The sequence below is a fragment of the Phalacrocorax carbo genome, chromosome 17 (genome assembly GCF_963921805.1).
Source record: "Phalacrocorax carbo chromosome 17, bPhaCar2.1, whole genome shotgun sequence".
Taxonomy (NCBI): Eukaryota; Metazoa; Chordata; class Aves; order Suliformes; family Phalacrocoracidae; genus Phalacrocorax; species Phalacrocorax carbo.
The window spans coordinates 951,570-976,330 of record NC_087529.1 but is presented as its reverse complement, the minus strand read 5'-3'; the positions used below and the strand labels follow the sequence as shown (position 1 = coordinate 976,330).

Here is a 24,761-nt window from a genome sequence, read left to right as displayed (position 1 = left end):
TGCTCAGACTGCCAGTTCCTGTGGGAGCTGCGCTATGGCCAGGAGCAAGCCCGGGGTGTGGAAATCCATCTTACCTGCCTTTTGGGGGATTCAGAGGATTTGTTTGCTGAAAACCTCCCACTTCAGTGACCTGGTAACAACATGGCATATGAATAAGAGATACTTCAGTTCAAATGCACCTGCAAAGCCATCCTTAAGTGCTTAATCACTACAATGATCTTTCTGCAAAGAAAAATAAACTGTTACCTAGACTGGCTCTTGAATGGCTAAGATTTCCATCTCCCAAAACACAAGAGAATGCATGAGCAGTCAGAATTATAGTCACATTAAGCATTAACAGCGTAACAAAACCCAGTGACAAGACCTTTAGGAACTCATTAACAAGGGCATAATGTACACACTTTTATTTAAACATAGCAATTTACATAACAGCTAAAAGTTTGCCTTTTTTTTTTTTATTACCCCCCTCAGGAAAACCTGTGTACCTGGATATCAATTAGCACCTAGTGTTTATAAAGAAAATAAAGACTTTGCAGTATTATTTACTGCAAGCCCTGGTCAGATCCTAATCAATGTGGGTGCAGTGACATACGGATACATTGAACAATCTAATTTCTTGTGGTCATCCGATTATCTCGTTGCTTCACCTCAGCAGTGGAGTTCTGGGTAACTGGTTCTCTCTGAAACACTAGGAGTGCATAGTTCGTAAGGCTAAATACATTTGACAAAATGGGACAAATCACAGTTGTGGTCTGGAATTATTGCAGTGCAAATTTAAATAGCAGTGTTTTTAAAGCAGTGGAACATAAAGAGGTAGGTACTTTCCTCCTTGATGGTAAGAATTTAACATTGCTGTAGAGTAGTTCAAGCTAAGTAGGTTCGTTAGATATCTCAGGTACACAAACAAGTCATGGCTGACTGGATTAACTGGAAGATATTTAAAACTATATATAAAATGTTTCACTGGCATAAAAAAGTTATATTGCAAGAGGTTACTTTTTGTGGAACTTGAAATACATCGATTAAATTCTCGTGACATAAAGCCATATTTACCTTGATGTTCAATACTTTAGCAAGGTAACTCCCTTTGCTAAAGGAGGATCACTAAAGATAGACTGATGTTTCATGAAGATAAAGTGCACTTTTCCGCTCAGAGCAACGGCTCACGCTTCTTTGAAAAAGCAGCCTCTCATTATATGAACTTATTTATCTACCAGGATTGTCAAAAAAGCAGTCAAGGCCTCGACCACTGATGGAAATCACCAGGCAATGCCGGAAAAGAAAGCCGGTTTTGGTGCAACGCTTGTACTATCTCCTCCCCGCCCCCTTTTTGCTCCACATTATGCAATCTTTAATAAATATATTTCCTTCCTTTCTGAGGCTTGGCTCAACATTCTCTTTGGAAGTAGCAGTATCAGCACTTCTGTGCACTGCCGAAGGCTACCGAGGGTACTGACAAAGCAGAGGGAGCGTTTACGTGAAGAAATGTCGTATTTTAAATTGCACTTTTTCCTTTTACAGAGCAGATTTCAAGATGAGAGTCAAGTTTTCAAATCATTACAACGATATCCTTTCTGACTGCAATTCATCAGTTACACCATCTAGCTTACTGAAACAGTAAGTGTACTTGCCTTTATACTGCAATGCCATTTAAATGAACACGTTACCATTTTCACTCACACACAAGATGTCATGCACAGTCGATTAGATTTTAAATCTATTTACAATTTTACATATTTTACAATATACGTTTCATCTTTACAGCTACAGAATAAATGCAGACGAACACTGGTACCTTTCGAGTTTCTCCTGGAACTCGAATTCTTTAAGTTAAACTAATTATTAAAAACAGGTAAGTGCATGCCTAGAAGGAAGCTTTCAGGAAAGATGTCAATGGACTAGTGTTGCTTAAAAATTACACCGGTTTGTGTAGAAAATTTAATTTCAGTTCAAAAACCCACAAAAGCCTAATAGAAATCTACTTGACTAAAATAAATACAATTCATTACACTTAACAAAAAAATGTACCTTTAAAAACGTACTGATTTAAGCTTATCTGATTTTTAGCCTTAAATTTACTTCCCTTCCCAAGTAGCAGACAGTGCCAGGTGAGGATAACGATGCTTTTCAAAGTTAACACTGATAATTATCCTGCATAAACCTGAGGCTGCAGTGGTGGGGGCAGCTTGTCATTCTCCACATTCTCAGAGTCAATAGCTGCTAAGGCTTGATTTTTTGGTTTTATTTCTAATGGATATTTCTCAACAATATCTTGGACTTCCTTTGTAATTCCATCAGTCCAATCTATGAGGTCTTTCTCAAGCTTCTTGGCTTCACTGACAATTCTCTCCTGTCTCTCATTCAACTGAGATAACAGGTCTAAGTTTTTATACATTTGCTTAACACCCAGGCACACATCAGGTGAAAAGCTGTCAGATTCTTGCTTCTTCGGGGATGTCTGGCCAGTCATAAACCGATCAAAATCTTCTTGGCTTAGATTCAAAGACTGAGCATCCAGTTTTTCAATGAAGGCCACAGCACAGCACTGCAAACAAAACAGAGTGAGTATCATTGCAAGGTACAGGCTGGGGCTTATGCATTCTGCTGTTAGACCAGTAACCAATTATTTTATTTAATGCCTCAACAGATTGCTCCTGAAGAGCTTTCTTCAGAAGCTAACTATATCAGACAGTTCACATGCCCCTCTCCTCTCCCCAGAGTCTGAAGAAGTCAAAAACTTGGAGATTGATACAGGAAGACACCATTTCACCTGAACATTACCAACTCACGGGGTACCTCGGGGTCAGCGGCACTGCATTTTGGAGGTGAGAGACCAGAAGGAACAAGACATGACAACCGCACAAGAGCACTACATTAATATTTAATAATCTGATCAGAAGGGATCTGCTATGCTCTCTATTCACCTTCTGAAGGAAGGAATGCCAAATGCCCGTCTTACCTTGTGGATGCTCTCCTCCTACTGAAAGGAATTTTTAACATTCCAAGTATTTAATTTGACTACGCATTCTCCTTTGAGAATTGCTTTACAACGAAATGCAGAGAAGCCAAGTTGGTAATCATAATTCCTTCTAATATAAACAAGGACACCAATAAATGCCTCCTGCAGAAGCTTTAAAATGCCTGTTTACCTCCACACATTAATGGCCTAGTTCTGCAGTCCCTTCAAGAGATAAAGCCTTAAATGGGGAACTTTTTGTTCCATAATCCACGACATCTTCACAGTCCAAACTCAGGATTTGAGAAACAGAAAGTACTTATCTCCTTACAGAATAAAAATATACCGAAGTCTTATCATCAGACTGTTCAAATAAAAGGTTATAATATTATAAAGAAAGCAGAGAGGTGTAAAGCGGAAGAGCTTGCTGTACTCTAAGTAACCTCAACCACTGTTTGAAGAGTAGTCCTGATTTTCCTTCTGTTATGCCATGTTTGCCTTTACTGCAAATTCCTACATCCAACGAAAACACAATCTTCTTGTATAAAACGCCAGCACTATTCCTGCACTTACCAGATTGGTAAAATAGTAGCCATCTTCTCCTGTCATTAGCCTGCTTGGATTACAGAAGCGTGTTATATACTGGATGTTCGACTGCAGGCGGGGTGGGTTTCCCTTCAGAACAATGTATATAAGCGTTGGAAGGAAGTCATCCGCAGAAGCTGGTTCATTTTTTGTGATTTTAATAGCATTAAATATATGCTTGCTGCACTTGGTGATGCATGCTAATTTATCACGAGGGACACGCTTTGAATCCATTTCGATAATATCTGTAAGATAAAAATAAGACTTCAAATAATTAAACCCACATTAATCAGACACCTCAATGAACAGGACACTCGCTAGACAATACTAAAATTGCATCACTTTTATCTGTGGTGCTTGAAGTTATTCCTGCTTCAGATCATATACGACTCCAATACTACGAAGACTAGTGCAGATCTATGAGCCCAGACCCCCTTCTGACGGCGGCAGAAAATAATCTCTATGAACAAGGGATCTAAAATTTAAAGCTGCCAATGTAAAATTCATCGTTCACAAACCTGTAATTGCTTTTACAACCATATCAGAGACTTCTGGAATTTCTTCGTTGACAGGAACACACAGCATTTGTGGAGTTACCCAGTGCAAAGCCCTGTGATGAGAAAAAGTGTTAAACTCTCCTGTACCAGTAACATTCAGGTGTCTGAAACCAGCTGCTTCTTGAATTCAATGCACAACGAGTGCTTTGTGCAAACGAGGCACTAGTCCAGTTATAAGCTAGTTTATTCCACTGAAGTAATTTATTTCCAGAATTTTTTTTGCTATAATTTAACAAAAGCACACCAATTAGTTTTCCTAGCAGAGTAGCTTTCATTATTCATTCTATTAACTCCTTCTGTTTCTTAAAGTATTTTTATCTCTTTCTGGTTAAAAAGCTTGCCACCTTTGTATGTACAGCAGCAGATTTTTAACATCCTTAATTCAGAGCTCGTTCACAGGACTGTGGTTTACTCAACTATTTTTCTTTCAAAGACTTACCGGATTCTCTTTTGGACTGCAAGATCTTTCTTTTCATCATCAGTTGTTTCAGGGCAAAAGACATATTTATACTGTCGAGTCATAATGTATTTTTCAATCTGATCCATTGCTTTCTCAACTTTCTCAGGGGGCACTGAAAGGTACAAAATCCACCCCAATACAGTAAATAAAGTATTCCATGGCTGTTTTGAAGCTTTAATACAATTTGGTCCTAACATCACCAAATCAGTACTACTGACTTGAGCCAACCCGAGTTAGTAAGGCAGGGATGTATCAGGAGTATTTTCACTCTCTGCAGCAGAGGTAAGAATATGACGGCGAGAACCCCAGAGCGATACGCCAAAGGACGTACACACGTAGGTTCACGAGGCATGTTCATTTAGCACATCCAACACACAAATTAGGTTCAGCTGCTTATAGCTTGCAAGAATATTTCTCAAAAATAGTCTTTGAGAATAAATCCAGTGAGGCCTTCCAAGTCCCTGTTCCTGTTTTTGTTTAAAAAAAAAAAAATAATAATCCCTGGGTACGTTTAACTGTGCCGCTTACATACCAGGCACATAGAAGCAGCCTGCAAGAGCAACTCCCCTCTCGCTGGCTTCTTGTGCATTACAGTGTAACATAAGGCTCACAGCCTGTTAATGGGGCTGAGGCCACCCAGGCAGCCTCAGTCTTAAACAAATATTATCGAATTTAAAACAAGAAATAAGAACAGCTGAACCACATTTAACCGAGACTTCAAGAAAACCCGGTAAAACCAAATAATTAACATGGCAAAATCTCACATACATGGTGCTGCTGGGAACAGTTCTAACCACGGTACTAGAATTTGTTAACAGCTCTTCTGAAAGCTGGTTAGGAATGCTTTGTTTTTACTTGCAAATGCAAGAGGCTTTATCCTCAAAAATCATTACTTTTTCAGCAGTAAGATATGAGGAAGCAGAACGTGATACCTTTCCAACGTGTCTGTAATTTCTCTGCTACATTTTGATAGAAGTCCTGGGCACATTCAGATTGCTCCTCAATGCTTAAGTCCTGTAGGAGAAAACCAATTACGCATGTGTGGAAGAACTGGCAGCAATGCCTCTGATGTTCTGGTTTTGTTTAAGGAAAGCGCCCAGCTGCAGTAACAGTCTGAGAATGCAAATATATCATCAGGGGTGTTTATGTTGGCTAAATTATTTTCAAAAATATGAGAAACCAAGACATAATGGCTCTTTAACGTGTTAAAGATTTACATTTATTTGCTGAACAGATGTATACTGGCAATGGAGTTGGACAGGTGCAATGTCATTTTCCCCAGACACACCCCTGAGTAATGGTGACAAAATGATGTACACTAAAAGCACAATTCTTGCTCCCAGTTTTGTGTCTATAGCTTTTTAAAAGACAATATACAGCATACCAAAAAACCAAGAACATAAGTCTTATATTTGAAAGAATATATATACGGTAAATACTTCTAACATTAAAGTTACTATGAAATACATTCACGATGTTATTTGCAAAACATTGTCTTTTGAGCATTAACTGAGCTACTGAAGAACATAACGGAGGTTTGAAGGGTTAAAATGAACTTTATGGATCAAGTTGCTTTTCACCATTAAATGGCAGCATAAAGCCGTTTTAAAAAAAAAAGAGAACAATTTCTGAAATCTCTAAGGTAAAAACTGGACAGTCACCCCGAACAGTCTCAGCTCTGATGGCAGTGCTGCGTTTTAGGCCTGGTTTGTGTGTAGTAGCAAATTGTACATGTTGAGAAAGACTTCTTGACTAGCACAAACTATCAAGGAACCACGAAATTTGAGTACCTTTAATGTTTCTAACCAATAATAATAATACACTATTTTCCCAAACTCTATACTCAGAATGAATCAGTTCTAAAAGAGAAAAGCTTCAAGATGTTTTCAAAGTGGAAGGCATGTAAGATTCCATCAAACTCCCTTTAATCTCCAGTCCAATTTGCAGATATAATTTGAGTAACTACATACTAAATAAGAAAGGGGGCGGGGGTGGACGTGTGCTGAATCCTGACTCATGCCAACTATAGGTGGCACTACAGACTCATTAATATTTCAAGTACATTAAATTTTTGTATGGAGAATGACAATGTAACCATTATTTCGTATTAAAAAACCACCCACGGTCAAGTTCTCCCTCCCCAAAGAAAAGGGGACATGTGGTTTGATGCTGTATTATCTTTGTAACTTTTAGACTTAAGATACCCCAAAACTCATTATGTAATACATTATGATTTCCACCAGTCATATTTATCTAGAAAATTAATTGTTCAACTGACATTTTATCTTTCAGAACTAATTTATTCAGGATGCAAAGGCAAGTTCTCTCAAGCCACCTGGGACACTGAGGTCTGAGGGTTTCTTTGGTCATATAGCATACCAACAGGGAAGGTGTTCAGAATTTAAGACTACCACTAGATCTCCATTTGACTAAGCGTTTCAGCTGATGACTCCTGTATACAATATATAAAACCCAAAGTACTGGAAAAGCAGCATTTTTCTCCATCTCTCCCCAATTTCCCCATTTACGTAGAAGGCATGTAAAACTTACCCTTTTATGATTCATTGTGTCCAAAAACAGTTTACATTGCTTATAGATATCTTGTCCAGGTTTATGATATGTCTTGAGAAATTCTATGAACTCCTTGGATACTCGATCTGTCTCGATGCTGGCCTGCCTGTTTATAGAAGGGCTGGGAGCCTTGGCTTCTTGGATCTCTGCTGGGAAGATTAGGGCACATCAGATCAGCTTTTTTACACGGAGGGATGAATTCAGGAAATGTTTAGCATGTGTTAAAGTTCCAGGTTTGTTTTTTCTTTTTCAACTGTGCAGATGAATAAGCATTTCTTTCTCAAGCTTTACCAGTGAAATGCTGGATATTATTAAACAGAACTCTAGGAAACTCAGTATTCCACTCAAGTGAAACACTTATAGCCACATACCCATTTACACTAATGGCCTTTTTATATTAGCAAACTACTGTAACATGGGTTTGTTTCCCGGTTTCTTACATTTTCATTCCCAGGTAAGGTATCTCCCTATAAGGCCAAGGCTTCCAGATGGGATTCTGCAGCAGTTTCAGATAACAGAGTGGTCCCTTCCCTGTTCTGCCTCACCCTTAAATTCCTGCTCCTTTGCTCCTGCTCCAAGCGTCCAACCAGCTCATGAACTAGCTCAGGGACTGGTAGTTCGGGGCAGTCCTAGTCAGAAATCAGTATTTCTTACGGGGTTATTTTTCAGCTTGATCAGCTCCCCAGGCTGGGTTCCTACCAGGTCGCAGGAGCAGCAGCAGCAGCGCAAGACAAGGAATGGGAGCGTGAGGCTGGTGCAAATGCAGCCGCCCTTCCTGGGCTGGGCAGCAGATGCCACAGAACCACACCCGCAGTGTAAATGAGAACCGGGCCATGTGTGTTTCCGCAAGAGCAGAAGCACCGCGTCTGTCCAAGGAAGAACTTGCTTGGCACGCGGGAAGGAGGTAGGAGCACAGGCTGCACGCAGCACTGGATGCAGGTTTACATAGCTGCAACCACAGAGTGCTTCCACACAAACACATCTGATTTTCCAAGGTTTACGTTGCGAGTTAATCGTACTGATCCAAACCTTCACTACCCAGGTTTAGTTCACCCACCTTTCAACTTGCCAGCCAACACTGTTCAAAATGAAGGATTGAATAGAGATGATGTAAATGAACATGAAAAGCAAGCAGCAAAGAGACAGAAGAGATGAAAACATTCATGATCAACATGATACAAACATATCTTTCAATCTGAAAATACTAACGCACAACAGAAATCCTTGTTTCAACAGGCATACATGCAGAACTCCAAAATAAAAGGAGATAAATGGGATTAGTATATTTAAATTAGTATGTTTAATTTGAACTTGAGGGAGCTTACCAGGGCTTTTCTCATTTATTGTTATTTGCTTTTCAAGAGATCCAGCACTATAGGGAATTCAAAGCTGCACGATCCAGTGACTAACACACACTGATCATTTGACCAAGGCACAAGACTCAGGAAGGACCACTACACTTCAGCATAACCTTCTCTAGATAATTTGGTCAGATACCATTGGAACATTTATGGTATTTAAGTGATAAGAATGGAAAAGGCTTTACAAATATTTACATTCCAATTGTAGCAATCCAGATTAAAAGTGCAAATCAATCTCCTTTCTAGTTACACAAGAACACTTTTCCCAGAGGGGATTTCTTCCAACCTGCATTATACCCAAGATTCAAAGCAGAATGCCTGTACAGTTTTCAAGCTGAATGGCAACCATGACTATACACTGATCTAAGTTTGTCACATTTCTTACTGGTTATGTAATATTATTTCAAAACTATGCTGTCTTAATAAGTCAAGCAGGTACATTTTTGAAAGGGTAGAATTATACGGTCCTTTTTCCACAATTAATTACTGACTTAATTTCAAAAAAACAGCTGAGATTTATTTACTTATTTCAACACTGAGTTCACTGTGTTATAACAATAAACCTCATTCCACTATTTGACCTTAAGGAATATTAATATGGTTTTTTCAGTCACAAATTTAAAATAGATTATTTTTTAGTTACTAGAGATGTAGTCAAATGAGGCAGATTACGCTTAATGTAGGCATTAAAAAACTGAATATTAGAATGAACTCTCTTTTCAATGAGTCACATCAAGAACTACATGTAGTCCCTCAGAAATGTTGCAACTTCATCAATCTCTGCATTGAAATCCTGATTTAAGGAAAATTAATCTGTAGAATATGCACTAATTACTAAGGACTGAAGGAACTAATGTACTTTCAGCAACAAAGTATCTTCAGGTTTGTCATGTACTCCGTGAGAACTAAGTCTAACTAAAAAGAAGCTGATTACAGTAATCTGAACAAGTGAAAGAGAACCTAGTAGAGGAGATATGCCAAAACGAAAAGAAAGAGTATCAGAAGAGTTAAGAAAGCATCACCTTTACAAAGAACAAACACTATTAATATTAAAATCTTTCCCAAGGCTTTCTACAAAAGTGCTAGTTGTCACAGCAGAACATCAGCACTCCAGTGGTTCACTATGGTTGTGCCATGGTCATGATCTGAGTCCAAGCAAAGAACATTAAGAACAGCGGCATCAGCAGCTCTACCACACACCCCCACTCATTTTCTTCATATAGTTTGCAAAATAAAAATGGTATATCTTCAAATTTCTTTAGTCAGCAGATCATGTCAGAATTGCATACAAATAACATGGGACAAGATCCTAAAGCTGTTTGCATCATGGGTTTTGGTGTCCTTTTGGTTTAAATGAAACCAGCGTGTCTTCTCTTGATTTGAGATTGTCTTGATTCATATTACAATTATCTGGAGATGTTTTGAGAATGCACAAGTTCTTGAAGTGTGAACTATTAAATTGAAGTAGTTTCAACTTATAATCACATTTATAATGGCAACCTGGAATTATTTTTTGACAAAAACATGAAGCAGCACGAGATCTGGCTACTTCTTACAAAATTATTATTTTTTTGAAACTGCATAATCGTTCAGATGTCATGCTAAGGTAGAGCTCAGAGAGGCTTCAGCTTTATTCCTATACTCCCCCTACCAAAAGGCAATGAATTATTTTAGGGATTCAAGTTTACCTCAAGATGCTAGACTTGCCTTTTTGTCATCCTCGTATTCAACAGCACAAGTTAGAACTGGCACAACCCTAGTTTGTGTTTTGCAAAGCTCAACTAAGAGGTAAGCTTACTAAAATCAAGCAGACAGCTTGCTCAAGCTGTACTGCATTACCTTCAGCAGGGGAAGCCAGTTCCCAGGAGGGAGTGAAAATCTCCTTCAAATCCCTGAGAATGTTATCAGCATTTCGCTCCCTCCCAAGCTGTCCTTGCTTAACGATTTTCTCTTGAGCCACTGAAATAAATGCAAAAGCAAGCAAGACACCGAGAGTGGGAGCACGTCAGGAGAGATGATGAAAAAAACAATATGGAAAGTGAGAAGAATGAACATAAAAAAATATTTTTAATACATAGGTGAATGCTTCATTTAGCCAGCTGCTGCCCATGCACCAAGACAAATTCTAAAATGAAATTCAGACATATTTAGAATTTTTTATTACAGAAATGCATCGTCTATAAGGCTAAGATACATGAATGTTGCTTTTCTTCTGGAATACCTCCTCCACAGTCTAGCATTTTCTGGTTTTTGCCCAAGTCAGCTATTGCTACGCAAAGACATCAGTGCCATTAATCATTCTTACTTGTAACACATGCTGTAGAATAAACATTCAGCCAACCACAAATTTGATATTCACAACCCACATACACATAAACACTACAAGTTTCCTTTCGAATTCATTTTCATTTAAAGGCACCCTGCTTACACATTCCATTTCTCCTGTTAAAGCTGTTGAAGTGATCCATGGCATCATCATCTGATACTTCATTTCTAACACACTTGGGCGTATCAGTTTGTTCGAGGTGACTGACAGCCAGCACCTTGTCTCCTGCTTTCTTCAGGAAGAGCTCCCCTTCAAGTCCTACATCACAGTACCACACTGTGGTCGACTCATGAATCTAGCAAGAATGTGCGTCATGCGAGCAAGCTGCTCCCACTGAGCAGAGCAGTGGCAGACCACCACGAGGAATACAGTTGTACACTTTAGTGGAAGAGCTCCTGTATAACTAACACAAACACGGCCACAGATTTAGAAGTGCACCGTTCTATTTAAAAGACTGTTTGGCATCACCCGAAAGCTCATGTTTTTCTGTGTTTTCAGTAAGACTTCCCATATTCCTCTCCAGAAGCATCATTATTCCAACTTTCTGAAGTCAAGTCAGAGTATTTCTATGCCTCTTAGTACAACACATCTACCAAAAACACTTAACATGTTGAACAGAACCACTAAAAGCAAAGGAGAAAGTTACCCTTCTTAGCTCCTGTTCTAGAAGAGGCAGTGAAGAACTTCTTCACAGTAGTGACCTTTCGTGTTTTCTCATTGGTTTTCTTTTCTTCAAATTTTGAAAAGGTCAGTGACTGTGCCCCTTGGGTACTCTGACTGCTGGCATACGCTTCCTCCTCCTCACGCTGAAGCCTGGAATTAGAAGAACGTAGGTCTAATTTAAGTGCCTGAAAGCAGCACAGATAAGCTAATTTCCTGTGCAATAAATTAATTACTCAGTTGACATGTTAATTCTCCTCTATACCCGTCTTCATTTCTTGCTTCTTACCACATCTCCCTTCACTACATTAAGTCCACTCTTTCCATGCTGTAATGGTGAAAGTGAGGGAAAGCTTAGGATGGGCAGGGAGGATTAAATAGGAAGGTCAAAAGGGAGGAGACTGAAGTATAAGCATGGGCACCATCCCCTCATGCCACAGCCCTGAATTCTACAAAGGTAGAGGTGAGGGGAAAGACTGCAGGAGCGCTTCCAATAACTGATTCAGTTACCTTCCTCCCTGCATCCCGTTCTAAGTTTCACCCCCTATTACCACAGGCCATCCTTTACCATCTCAGTGAAGATAAAACCCATGGCTCGCAGCTAAGCACATGAAATACCCTGACACAATCTCAGAAATACTCTGGGAGACGTAACTGTTGTCATAATTTGTTTTCAAAGTCTTGGTAATACACATGCTTGATTGAATGAGTGAGGCAAATCACTTCACTGCAACATCGATGGATGCTTTGCAAAGACCAAGCCCACCTCTCAATCTACATGTACAAAGTAGGGGAGGGCAAACATACTATTCCTTCAACGGCTACTTTTCTTCCTATGCAGGAGGATTAAAACAGGTTAAATTAAAGCCCTTCAAGATGCTAAAAAGGTTGAGCAATTTTATTTAAAAATCCATTCAGCTCAGCTTGGACCATAAATGGCCTTGCATTCCTAACCTCTTCAGGCAGGAATTGTGTCTTATCTGTGCTGACAAGCCTGTCTGTTCGCTACAGCAAACAATCACAGCTTATCTGCTCCCTTAGCGTCTCCCTACTGAACAGTTACTTATTAAAGAATCCCTTAAATACCCTGTTTTATTGTACATACATACTGTAAGACTGACAGCATAACTATCTGCTCTAGTAATACTGAAGTCCTTATTAACTGTTTAAGCCAAATTTATGGCAGAGAAAAAAAATGACGTGTCCTTTGTACTGTACACCACAGCTTACCTGGCACCTTCTGATTAGGCTAGAAAAGGTTTCAAGCACTTCCTTCTACCTGTCTTTGCTGTTATTCTGTTCCAATGCCAGACAGTAAAAAACTTTAAAAACAAGCGGACAAACTACTTCAAGGAATAAGGTACAAGGGTCTAGGTTAGTTAGATACCAGAAGACTTGGGGCTTCCAAACCATAGCCATGAGTTTGGACCCAGCTCAAGTCTGGAGAGCTTCCACAGATACCACCTTCTTCAGGCAGGCTGGTATGAACACAGCACTTAATGCCTTTTTCTTCTCCCCCCACCCCCTCCAATGACCTTGGTTAATGTAATCACTAGGTAAACTCAAGTTCACCAAAGGGTTGAGTACAGGCACGTGTCTCGGTCATTTGCACGTTTTCCTAGAGCTCTGGTATACACCACCAATACATGAAGGAAGTGAACGTAGAGAATCTGTGTCAATATGAACAAACATCTTGCCAGCTCAAGCCAGCTGCCAACCAGCTCAGTACACAGCTGGATGCTCCTCCGTCTTAAGAATTCACATAACCCTGAAACAGTTAATTCTGAGCGGACATCATGTAACTCGCACCTGGGAGTGACACAAAGGACAGCTGTAGTACAGAAGAGGATGATTCGCAGCTCCTCAGGCAGTGGAGAATGCTTTTGCTTTCTACCCAAATCCAAAAAGCAGTTGTAGCTGCTCTTATTTTCTTACTTAAGCATAGATTTCCTCCAACCCCCATTTTTAGGGTCAAGCGTTTATGACACAAGGAAAACTAGGCTGTTTTGCAGAAAATACATGCTTAGAAAAATTACCTGAATTATTAAAGCTAAAGCTTTGATGCTTTTGGGCTTAACCCTGCAGTTTAAAAGAATGACTACAGACCCAATTTTTTAAATCATCAGTAGCAGAAACGTAAAACCATTGTGCTGGTATATTCAAGACAATAACTGCGGTCTCCAGAGGCAGAGGTATTTTAATCAAAATTGTCACTTTCACCCTTCCAACTGCTAGTTAGAATTATAGATTTCAGTATGCAAATTAGGTCAAAGTATTTGTTGAGAGGCTGGGGAGTGTTTGCATTTGACAGACTTTCTTTTGAAACCTCTTAAATTAGAATGTCATAAATATTCATCTTTGCATCACATGGAAGATGTTAATTCCTGCTGGAAAGGTCGAATTTGAGAACTTGTGATGCAACTGACGCTGAGTAAATAGGACTAGAAAATAGGAGACAGGAATAGCATTTGGTGAGGTCACCCTACTGTAAAACATGAAGGAATAGAGAGGGCTCTTTACCGCTCTGCCAGCTCCCAATCCTCTTGAATCTGTTTCTGCCTGGCCTTATGGTATTCCTCTCTCCAGCACTTGGAGCAAAATCCCTGCCAAGCAGGATTGCCATAGTAACCACATCCCTTCTTGCACAGTAGTTCTGACTGATCAACGTGGATTCCTCTGCGTTCAGATTTCAGGTTCATTTTCTTCCTGTTTAAAGAGAAAAGGGTTAAAGACAGAACCATGATAACAACCTGCTAGAAATATTTTCTTTTGAAGGCTTGTGTTTTAGAAAGAAGTCACCTGTTCCAGTTATCGAATAGCTCCGCAGCAACAAAATAAAGGCCAGGAGGAAGGGCACAGTTATGCAAGCACCCAGCCCCAACAGCCAACTGCAGCACCAGCGTATGCTTGCACAGCTTCCACCTGCCAACAGTACTAGACAGCTGCCCTAGAAAGCAGGCCAGCAGCACCAGCCATGCAGCTACGTGCACACGTGGGAAAAGGCACGGTCCTCTGATCTCACCAGCATGCTGTTCTAAGTCACAGAGGCGCAAAGCAGCGGATGAGGGAGGAAACAGAGAAAGTTACAACCACCAAAGAGAAGCAAACTGAGTAAGAGGCAAGATGTAAATAGGCTTGGATTCAGGCCGAGACTCTCTATGCAAAGAATCACACCAGTGAGACTTTAGATATCATCTCTGGCCTCAAAGAACGGATCTTCCCAGCACAGTGAAGTATCACAGCCAGCTCAGCAGGGTACGTAACGCGGATGAGGTGCACCTCTGTCTCCTTCAGTACTCAAGTTACTTCAGAGTGAAGCTGGGCATCTGTACAAAGCTCAGCTCTATAGAATTTATATATAGTGCCCACAACAAAGATTTATTTTCATGCCTACGCTACCGCTGTGCAGAGCCTGTCTTCCAACGATGCAGCCCTCCCCTTTCTTGTTTTGCTTGACAGAAACCCTCCCACACGCCAGCTTGCTCCCAAGGCTATTCCAACTACTTCATTCTAATTCTAAATGCTGAATTCATTTTAGGAGAAAAGCAGCATAGGGTCACCTGCACTAGCAAGTTTAAGGTCCGCATATTAAAACACTGACATTTGGATTGCAATATTGACATACACAGACACTGGGAACACCACAACATGGCACTGGAAAGCAGGTCTTGGTCACCAAATCCAGCCCCTTTTTCTTCCTGCCATCCTCAGAGTGCTTCACACGAACTGAGCAAGCACCGTAGCAACTACCGTTTCTTGCTCTCACATTCATAACCAAAGGCTTCCTCCCTCTAACAGGAAAACCAGGAGATTTTTACACCAATACTGCCCACAGTTTGAAGACCCTGCCCTCCCCTCCTGCATATTACTTCAGATCACACAAGGAAAACAGAACACAGAGTTGCAATGTACGGAAGGCACAATGAAAAGCGATTTCCTTAATTTAAAGAATGTCAGTAACTGTCAGAGTAATCTTGTTTTTTCCCTGAGATTCATAATGACCCCCAAGTTCCTAGGATCTCTGGTTGTTCTTGTTTCTGCCCAAAGGTTACCCACCCCTGGAACCTCTCGCACCCAGCAGTGCCAAACGAGCCCTGGACTCTGGGTCACACAGCAAGAGACACGATATGCACAGCTGTCATTGCCAAAGAGAGCTGCCTACTACAGGAAGTAACAGCTGTTTTGTTCCAAGCTGAATTATATAAGATCAACCATTTTAAAGAAAGACTGATAATGTTTAACATTTCCCATTAATCTAAACAAGTTACTTTACTTAAAATAATGGGAAACACACATGATTTTCTCTGAAGGGGGAACAAATTAAATATTCCCTCTTATATAAGTAAGTATTAAAGCTCCTTCCACTGACTTTTTTTTTTAATATTTGAAAGAAGTAACGAATTTCTAAAAATAATCTAAAGTTTCATTGTAGAGACCTGTATATTAAGGGAATCAGTTCCTTACTGGCATGATTTATAAAGACACATTTTCTCATTTATATAGACAGAGAGCAAGCCAAATACTCTCTTTTCTTTCCCACAGAAAGTCTGACAGTTAAACAGTCATTGATATCCTTCTGCAAAGCAAAATGAAACACACAACTAGATCTTCAATACTTGAGAGCGCTTTACTTCCCACATGGACAAATTAACATGGGAAAATAAGTACATTGCCTTCCCAAAAATCTTTTGGTTCCTGTACTATCTTCATTTTCTGATTCCTCAAGTAAGGTCTCGATGTTGACTATAATGGCACATGGATCTGCAGACCAGAAACTAAACATCAAGTGTTTGTCAGCTGCACAGCCTGGGACAGAAACTGCGCGTTACATCACACATGCCCTTTACCAGCCTGAAAAGAAAGGGGAAGCAAAAGCTTGAAACTCTTCAGTTGCTCCTGATCCCGTTTAAACTCCGCTTCCTACGAACAGAAGCTGCAGCAGCATTTTGACTAGAGACCGCTACTGCGCGTGCCTCTGCTAGAAAAACACCACCACACACAGAATTTTCGATATTGCCAGTCACAGTAAAGCTGATCAGTCTGAATGTTTTCGTTGTGAACTACAGGGTGCTATAAAGACACAGATAAAAATATTTTCACAACACAAACTTCAGAGAAATTTTACACGGATCTCTGTCACCCCAGGCAAGAACGTCCCCGACCCTGTCACCCACTACAACGGGTAAGTTACAGCGGTTTTGCAATTGCAGTCTGCAGGCCAGCTTCACGAATTCAGGTGTCTGTTGTTCGTATTCAAAAGCACCGTCCTTCAGACACTCGGATTTTCTGAGAACTAAAGGAGTAGATTGAAATACGTGACCTTGCTTCTACCCCACATCAACATCTTGATTTCTAAAAGCTTAACAGCACGCTCTGTTTCTATGCCAGCTGTGCACTTTCACTGTCTCTATACAGATGTACAAAAATTAGCTTTCTGTATCCACAGAGCTTTAACCACGTACCAGCGCCACAATTACCTTTGGCATCCCGCTAGCCCTTTGCGTACCTCAGAAATAAAAATAAGGTTCTGTTCAGTGTCAAAGTTCAGCAGCTTTCCCTGGAGTAAGCAAATCAGGTCTCTTAATAGCAAGATTCATGTTTTCGTTGGGGGTTTTTTGTTTGGTTGGTTTGGGGATATTTATTTTCATTCTTTTGGGAGGGGCGTGTAAACAGCTGCAAAGCCAAGCCACTAGAAAGCAAGTTATTCTGTTTCCTCTCCCTCAAGTATTTTTGATTGCAGTTGCATCAGTTCCAGATCCAGGCACAAAAGAGGTCACCCTGAATCAACATCATGAAATCACATGCTGCACTTAAAGCAGAGGCTTTTTGTTTCTGACATACGGCCATTACAAAAAAAGTTTCACAGCCGATTTTTGCAGGTCAACGTTTACATTTTAATGGATGGTACAACTCAAGTTTTAGTAAACTGAATATGAAAAATCCATCTCAAGTCAACTTCAACTAAATCACTGTGTACTTTATGATCTTTCATTCCTAAAAACTTTTTGTTGAAACTTTTGATTGTTCAAAATGCTTCCCCTCAGCCCCCTTTCTTTCTTCCCTCCTCTCCCTCCCCCTCCAGCTAAAGGCATATCATATCATTCTTTATTCAAAGATAAACTACTCAATGTATTTGCACAGTCACACCTCTTATTTTGCATGGTCAGACCTCTTATTTTTGTTCCTGCCCTGAATGCATGACCTGTTCAAAGCTCACTTCTGAATAATACTCGCTCTCTGCAGCTGCCTGAGAGGGGCTGGAGTGAGGGGGGGTCGGTCTCTGCTCCCAAGGCACCAGTGACAGGGCGAGAGGGAACGGCCTCAGGCTGCGTCAGGGGAGGTTTAGGTTGGGTGTGAGGGGAAATGCCTTCCCTGCCAGAGGGGTCAGGCCCTGGCACAGGCTGCCCAGAGAGGTGGGGGAGTCACCGTCCCTGGGGGGGTTCAAACACCGTGCAGCCGTGGGACTTGGGGCCATGGTTTAGGAGGCCTGTGGGTGTTGGGTTTGGGGTTGGACTTGATGATCCGAGAGGTCTTTTCCAACCTTCATAATTCTGTGATTCTATAACATAACCCAAAAGAAAGAACAAAATTGTTGTTTTTCTGGAGTCAGAGAGGTAGGCAAATCTGGACAGCTTCCATACTGCCTGACCACTGAGAAGCCAGGAGGACAATAGTAAGGAAAGTTACAAACCTCCACATTAAAAAAAAAAGTTATCAAGAAGGACAATAAGATACAAAAAAATCATAAATAAAATTAACTGCAATTCGGAGAGGCACACTGCACCGAACATCCTTTTTACACCTCCCGTATCCCAACGAAAACACTTCTCAACAACTCCAAGAAGCACCACGTCTCCCTCCCAGGAGCAAACGCCTGTAATTTAAAGTAGACTCATACATTGCTTTGCTCAAATGGTGCTTCAGGAGGCTCTGCTCTGAGGACTGTCAGGGAGAGCAGAAATTGCACTTTCTTACACAGCTCCTCACAAATACCGTAGTGAAAGAAGATTCTTTCTGCATTCCTGTACTAGACCTCGTTGAAGTTAATACCTGTGTTAATTAGTATCACTGCTTTGAAGAGCTTAGAAAAAGAGCGGACTCTTAGATGTGTTATTAATTTATAAAATCCCTTTCCCCCTGCTACTATTTGCAAGTAAGTGCTTATTCCCTCCCATTTTCCTCTGAAACAGAAAAATGCTAAACACCCAACCGCCTTCTGTGATCACAATCCTTAAACTCCACCCAAGACGCCGCGTGCGTGGCTCCTTGGAGGACGACTGCCCACGCACGCTGTGACACCAAGGCTGCAAAACTGGACTGACTCTGGACAACTAGAGCAGGGACAGCCGCCCCGCCGCCGGCGGCCAGCGTACGGCGCCCCGGCTGACGGAGGACTGGCCTGTACGGGCACCCGAGAGCTCCGCGCCCTGCTGCCACGCGCGCTCCCGCGCCGGGGCCCACGCGGCCTGACAGCACGCCACCGCCCCGCCACCGCCCCGCCACCGCCCCGCCGCGCCGTCCCAGCCCTCGAGCTGTTTTTCCAAACCGCAGCGATATCAAGAGCAGAGGAACACTTGTGCGCGGTTGGTAGATGAGGCATGCGAAGCATGTTGTGATAGATATATCTGACGGGCTGCACATCAAAGGGCTCTAACAACAGATCAGATCTCCTTCTGTAGCTTTTTCACAAGCATCTTAGAATATCTCGTTTTGTTACAATGTCTAGCATGTGAAAAAAACCCACTGTGGTTTAATTAAAAATTAGCTTTTTCCTTGCTTTAGTGCAGTTCATTCTGAAGCTCTTGAATACATCTTCCCATCAACACTATTTTTTGTTGTATATAGATTAATTTAAAATTTTTCTTTTTATTCGTAGTATTTTGGGCACCCATTTACTTACAGCAAATACTTTAAAAGTGCAATAGCAACTCAGAGGTTTCTCTTCCCTTGCTCACACCCCTAGATTTTTCCTGTAAAGTTTGTCATCCAAGAAGAATATCCAATAAACCATAGCTTTTACTTCAGAAAATGGAAGTTCACATAATTTTTAAGGAAAGATGAACCAGCTCTCTGCCCAACAGTTCCTCTCTGACTCTGTCAGAGCTGCAACTGAAAACGTATGTGCAAACAGTGCAGGGTTTTGGTTACCACAGTCATGGAAGCAACATCTGAGCCAAAACCAGAAAAACCAACTTCTCTGCAAAATACGGCCACATCACTTTCCCCGAGTCACATACTTCAATTCATCTTTGAAGATTTACTAAAGAAAACATAGAAAGAGTTAAGACACAGGAAAGAGTTAAGAACAGTTGCAAGTATTATCAAAGAAAAAGAACCACAGTGTTAAGGTCGGCCGAGTGGAGGAAAAAGGAAAGGGTTTTTTTTTTTAAGAAATATTTTCTTTCCATTGACCTGAAGTGCAACAGTATTCATCAAATACGGGTGCTTAACAAAACCTGTATTCTAGTTTTCAAGGATTTTCAGTTTCAGGTCTGGGGAGCCCATCTCCCATGGGAAGCAACGGGATACATGTGTATCTACAAAGGGATTCCGTCAAAGCCTTTAGTCTTCAGACACTTGCAGGCTGCAGCCTGTAATCTTAATTCCCTACACACCACTGGGGAACAGCTACGGACACCAGAACGCAATCTACGACAGTCGCCAAAGCTCAGGCAGCAACACCTTGCATAGTTCCCACCTTGGATGCCCACGTTCCTCCACGGGTCTCACCCCGAGTACATCATGCTGGACATCCAGCCTCTGGAGTCTTGACTGCTCGTACAGGTAGCGAAGTTCACCAGCATCAGTGCAGCACTAACCAGACTGCACCGACACAGAATTAGGCAGTCGGATACTATTCTACTTTTTTTTCTCTGATGATCTTCCCCTACACTCCCACGGGACTAGAGGAGAAACCTTCACACTCAGTGCTATTTCTCAATTAAAACTACGGGGTAAGGAGAGAGCTCAAAAGTTTGCCAACACCTGATGATCACATGTGGTATCTTGATACGCAGGCCGGTTACATAAAGCACAGAACTAGCTCTGAGCTTCCAAAAGGCACTGTCTCTTCCAATTATAAGTCCATAAATCCTTAGGCCATTTTTGTCGGTATGCCATAATAGGAACTGAAGTAGCAGCAATTATTGCTCCAGGACACCGTACCTTTCGTATCAGACTCAAAGCTCTCAACAACAGCAAAAGACTATATTCTAATTTTCACACAGACCAGATTACACAACAGTTAGAAAAATTCACAGTAAACTTATTAACACAGGTATCAGTCTCAGCAAAGAGCAAGTGCGATCTTAGCTTTTATGTCATCTGAAAAGGGGGCTCCTTTCATCAAAAATAAGATCTGTCACTAAGGGCTGATTTTATGCACACAAGAGACTATGGTTACATAACACACCTTTTCAGCAATAAGTCTAAGATAATTTTCATAACTCGGTAGGGTTTCCAAAGACTGCAGGCACAGCCTCGGCTTCAGGAAAAGCACGGCGTGTGAAATAAGGTTTGGAAGTAGTAGAGATTTATCACGATTTCAGACATGACCGGCTTGTTTTTCTTGTTCCTGACGCGCGCCTACCTTGCCTTCCAGTGACCGCGCACGCCAACAGGACAGACACCTGCGCCGTCGATGCCGGCTGCATCGCTGCCACAGCCACAAGACACCAACTTTCTCATCAACTGTTTCTTAGCCCTGGATTGGTTAAGTCACCTCGGATGGAAGAGCTGGCTGAAAAAGCTCACATGTCAAAGCTGAGTAGAAAGGGGTCTCATTTAAGCAATCTAGAGACGCCTTTAGTAAGAGGCAATTGCAAGTCTATTCATAATTATTACAAGCTATGAAAAACAGTTTCTAAATAACTGTGCATGCTAATGCTGGAAATGAAAGCAGTGCCTTTGTAGGGCTGTTCTGTAAATGAGCTCAATACTGGTACCAAAGTTCAGGAAGCATAACTAAAAACAGGAAGAGACTTCACGTAACAGACTCAAGACAGGCAGGCTGGCACAAAGGTACGAAGCTGCCTTTGAATTCTATTCTAGGAACGCCTGTTTCAGTCTTCGACACTTCTGACCACGAACAAGGAAAAACCTGTCTCCTGAATCCCTCCTCCAGCTTCTGGGTTCGGTTTTGGGTTGGGTCTGCTTCGTGTTTTCTCTCATCTTTACCTCACTCTACTTCCTGAAATCAACAGTCTTCTCAAAAAAATCTTGGCACAACTCAGCAACAACCTACACCAGTCTTTTCACTGGACTGAAGCGAACGCGATTCGACTCTTCAAGTTTAAGTCTTCATAGCACTTAATGAACAACTTGCATTAGTTCTTCTCATTAAAAAAATATCAGAGAGCTCCAAAGAGCGCTTGCAATGCCTGATGCGGTGTCACACACTGGAACCGTCTGGCCATTAACGGCCATCCCCAGGCATGGAAAAGAAAAACTGGGAGAGCCTCCAAACACACAGTTCTTACAGTAACAGTTGCTGCTTTACATTTCACTGGTGCCTGAAGAGTACACCATACTTCACATCAGAGCGAGAGAGTAGCAAGTCCCACCTAAAGCCGCACACAACATCAGTGACTGAAAATAAACTCACAAAGTAGACTAGAAAGTACATCAAAACAGAGGGGGTGGAAGGACGGGATTGCGTTACGGTGTCTAACAACTACAGACCTTTCCAATGGAAAAGCACCCTTAAAACAACGTGCATGTATTTCAAAGAGCAACCGCTGACCCAAATGCCACAAAATTCTTAAGAGCCATGTAAGTGTTGAAATAGTCATGATTCATGTGTAACCCTAAACATTCAGGATTGTAATTAGCAGAAAGGTAATTAAACATGAGTTAATCTCCTCCAAAGGAAAGGGTGGGGCACTATGATCTAAGAGACTCATGAAGAGAAAATACGAAAGCCATTAGGCAGCTTCCGAATTAGGAAAGAAAGACGGTAGCTATCTTTGCAGATTAGATCATACGAGTCTTCACAGTTTTAACACGCATCTTCCTTGCAGTTAAGAAATTTCAGCTATAGCAGTTGTTCTCTGGTATAAGCACCACAGGTTGCTAACCGGTGATCCTGAGAAGAGAAACAGCCGTTAACCGCGGCGGCAGACACGCAGCGTGACCAGGCACCTGGAGACAGCAGCGCCCTTTGGGACTGCAATTCGGCGGGGAAATGGCAGCCACTGCTTAAAGCCTCCGAAGCCTCGTGGCCGCGAGGCTTCAACGCCCTGCCCACAGAGCTCACGGTTCGCTTCAGCTGGAAGATGTGTTTTTCCCCTCCAACGTACAGACCTTAAGCTACAGTTTTGTTTCTCTGCACCAAACTCTGCGCTACTGCCCGCAGCAATGAGCACTCGCTAGGCGTAGCACGTATCCGTGAATTAACAGACTGCGTCTCACCGACTGCATGTGACCCACAACCGCACTTTTAAATGAAATCACAAGAAACGTCTAAAAACTGCTTTGTACTGTTTGACTGGAAATTCAAGTAAGAATATGCGGAGGATTAGCTAAAACTTCCAGAATCTCCTCAGAAACAGCAGCGATTGGCTTCTACATGCTGTGTTTTTTGCCAACACGCCAACCACGCTCGCGTGGATACAGATCAAAACTAAGTTTGTAGAACCTCAGAAAAATAGTTCAAAACATCTTATGCACTTTGTACCTGACTTGTTACCGACAGCATTTAATAGGACTTCACAAGCATGATTTTTAGGTCTAGTTTAAGGTCACAAGTAGTCCATCATCGGGGGGCGGGGGGCGAAGCATAATTGGGGATTATACAGCAAACACCAGGAGGGGAAGGAGGGAGCTGAGACTGTTCTAAACTGCAAAACAAAATTAAGTACCAGAATCATGGACTATATTCAAAAGCTTATAATCATAGTTTGCTGTATAAAGTGATCTTATTAGTTGGTGTAATAGACTTTATATCCTGTTCTTCCTTTCTTTTATGTGTTGGTTTTTTTGTCAGCAAAACATTCCACTGACTTACAATTCTCTTCCTAATCCTCCCCCCTGCAAAACACTGTGTAACCACGTCCAGAAGGCCACCACATCCCACTCCCCACTGAAGTTCTGTTACTGGAAGACGCGCCCTTCTACACTGGTCGGTCTTTTGTCTCGAAGGAGCCTCAGGTAACTGGGAGACCAAGAGCTGCTCAGCGCACGTCCCCGAGCACCGGCACGAGAGCTGCCCATACAAAGCATCGCTTCAGAAGTAGCTTCGTGACTATGACACCAAACAAGAGAAGTGCCACACGTCACGTCAGTAACGGGGTTACGCCACCACCTCCGTAACGCCGTCCGTGGGCCAGATCGGGGCCCCGCGCCGCCCAAACAGCACGATCCGCATTTTGCCTGTGACGACCCCCGCATCGGCCCAGCGCCGAGGCCGCCCGTGCCAGGGCGCCGAACCACGCGCTCGGAGAACTCTGGGTTGGCTCCAGCGCCTCATTCACCCTTCGGCACCTCGCGCCCTCTGCGAAGGCCCAGGGCGCGGCCCGAGCGCTGCGCAGGTGCTCACGCAGCGCCCCAGACGCGCAGCTCGGCGCCCTCGGCTCCGTCTGGCGTGGGTCTGAAGGACTTGATCCCCGCTCCTGCAGCGAGACGCCGGGCAGAGGCAACCCTGCAGCACCCAAACCGCCCCGACCCAGGAGGAGCTCGGCGGGGAAACCGGCAGAGGGGCCGGGCTGGCAACGGCATCGGCGACACTTCACCCGCATTAACCACTGAAACACCCCCTGGAACCGAAAGAATCGTAACAGCAATAATACACGTTATAAAAGCAACTTAGTTTCAGGAGCCGCGCACGGAGGGAGCCGCCTGACGAAGTTTCCCCGTGTCCCGGCGCGCTGCGCCGGCCGCAGCCCCGCTCCCGGCGGCCCCGGCCGCGGACCCCCGGGCAGCCACGGCGGGGCCGGCCTCGGCGCGGGGTCCGACACCGCCTGCCCGGGCCTCACGGCGAACCGCAACAAGCGGCGGTGAAGGGCGGCCGCCGAGCGGGGCCCCCTCAGCAGGGAGGGGAAGCCCCCCCCCGCAGAGGGCCCAGCGGCGCGGGCGACCCCGAGGGGGAGCCCGGCAACGCGGCGGCCACTCAGCGGGCAGCGAAGCGGGTTAGAGCCGCGGCTCACCGGCTGCCTGGGCGGCGGGGGCGCCCCGCCGCTCCGCTCCGCTCCGCTCCTCCCGCGGACGGCCTCCCGCTCGGCGGCCCGGCGCTGCCTCCCCTCGGCGGCGGCGGCGGAAGGGCGTGCCGCCACGTCCGGGGCGGGGCCGC

General features: G+C 42.9%; 1 protein-coding gene across 4 annotated transcripts; it reads right to left on the bottom strand.

Annotated features, from left to right (window-relative positions):
- Positions 1–377: 377 nt before the first annotated feature.
- Positions 378–24,761, bottom strand: RABGEF1 (RAB guanine nucleotide exchange factor 1). 4 transcript variants are annotated; one of them, XM_064467800.1, is made up of 10 exons: positions 24,619–24,761; positions 13,997–14,182; positions 11,463–11,629; positions 10,330–10,449; positions 7,109–7,278; positions 5,491–5,572; positions 4,538–4,670; positions 4,060–4,151; positions 3,530–3,786; positions 378–2,545 (listed from the first exon to the last, which is right to left on the bottom strand). In XM_064467800.1, the coding sequence occupies exons 2-10, from the start codon at positions 14,173–14,175 to the stop codon at positions 2,147–2,149; spliced, it is 1,599 nt and encodes a 532-aa protein (XP_064323870.1). In that variant the 5' UTR covers positions 14,176–14,182; positions 24,619–24,761; the 3' UTR covers positions 378–2,146. The 4 variants fall into 4 exon arrangements, with proteins under 4 accessions (XP_064323870.1, XP_064323868.1, XP_064323871.1 ...); XM_064467798.1 differs by having other exon boundaries at positions 7,109–7,275; positions 24,619–24,736; XM_064467801.1 differs by lacking the exon at positions 10,330–10,449 and having other exon boundaries at positions 7,109–7,275.

What these genes read in the sequence shown, in the direction of transcription:
- RABGEF1 (XM_064467800.1), bottom strand. Translation starts at nt 14,175, where the DNA reads ATGAACCTGAAATCTGAACGCAGAGGAATCCACGTTGATCAGTCAGAA. An exon ending in GATTGGGAGCTGGCAGAGCG is followed by an intron (nt 11,630 to 13,996) that starts GTAAAGAGCCCT and finishes TTCTAATTCCAG; the next exon opens with GCTTCAGCGTGAGGAGGAGG. An exon ending in TAGAACAGGAGCTAAGAAGG is followed by an intron (nt 10,450 to 11,462) that starts GTAACTTTCTCC and finishes CATTTATTTCAG; the next exon opens with TGGCTCAAGAGAAAATCGTT.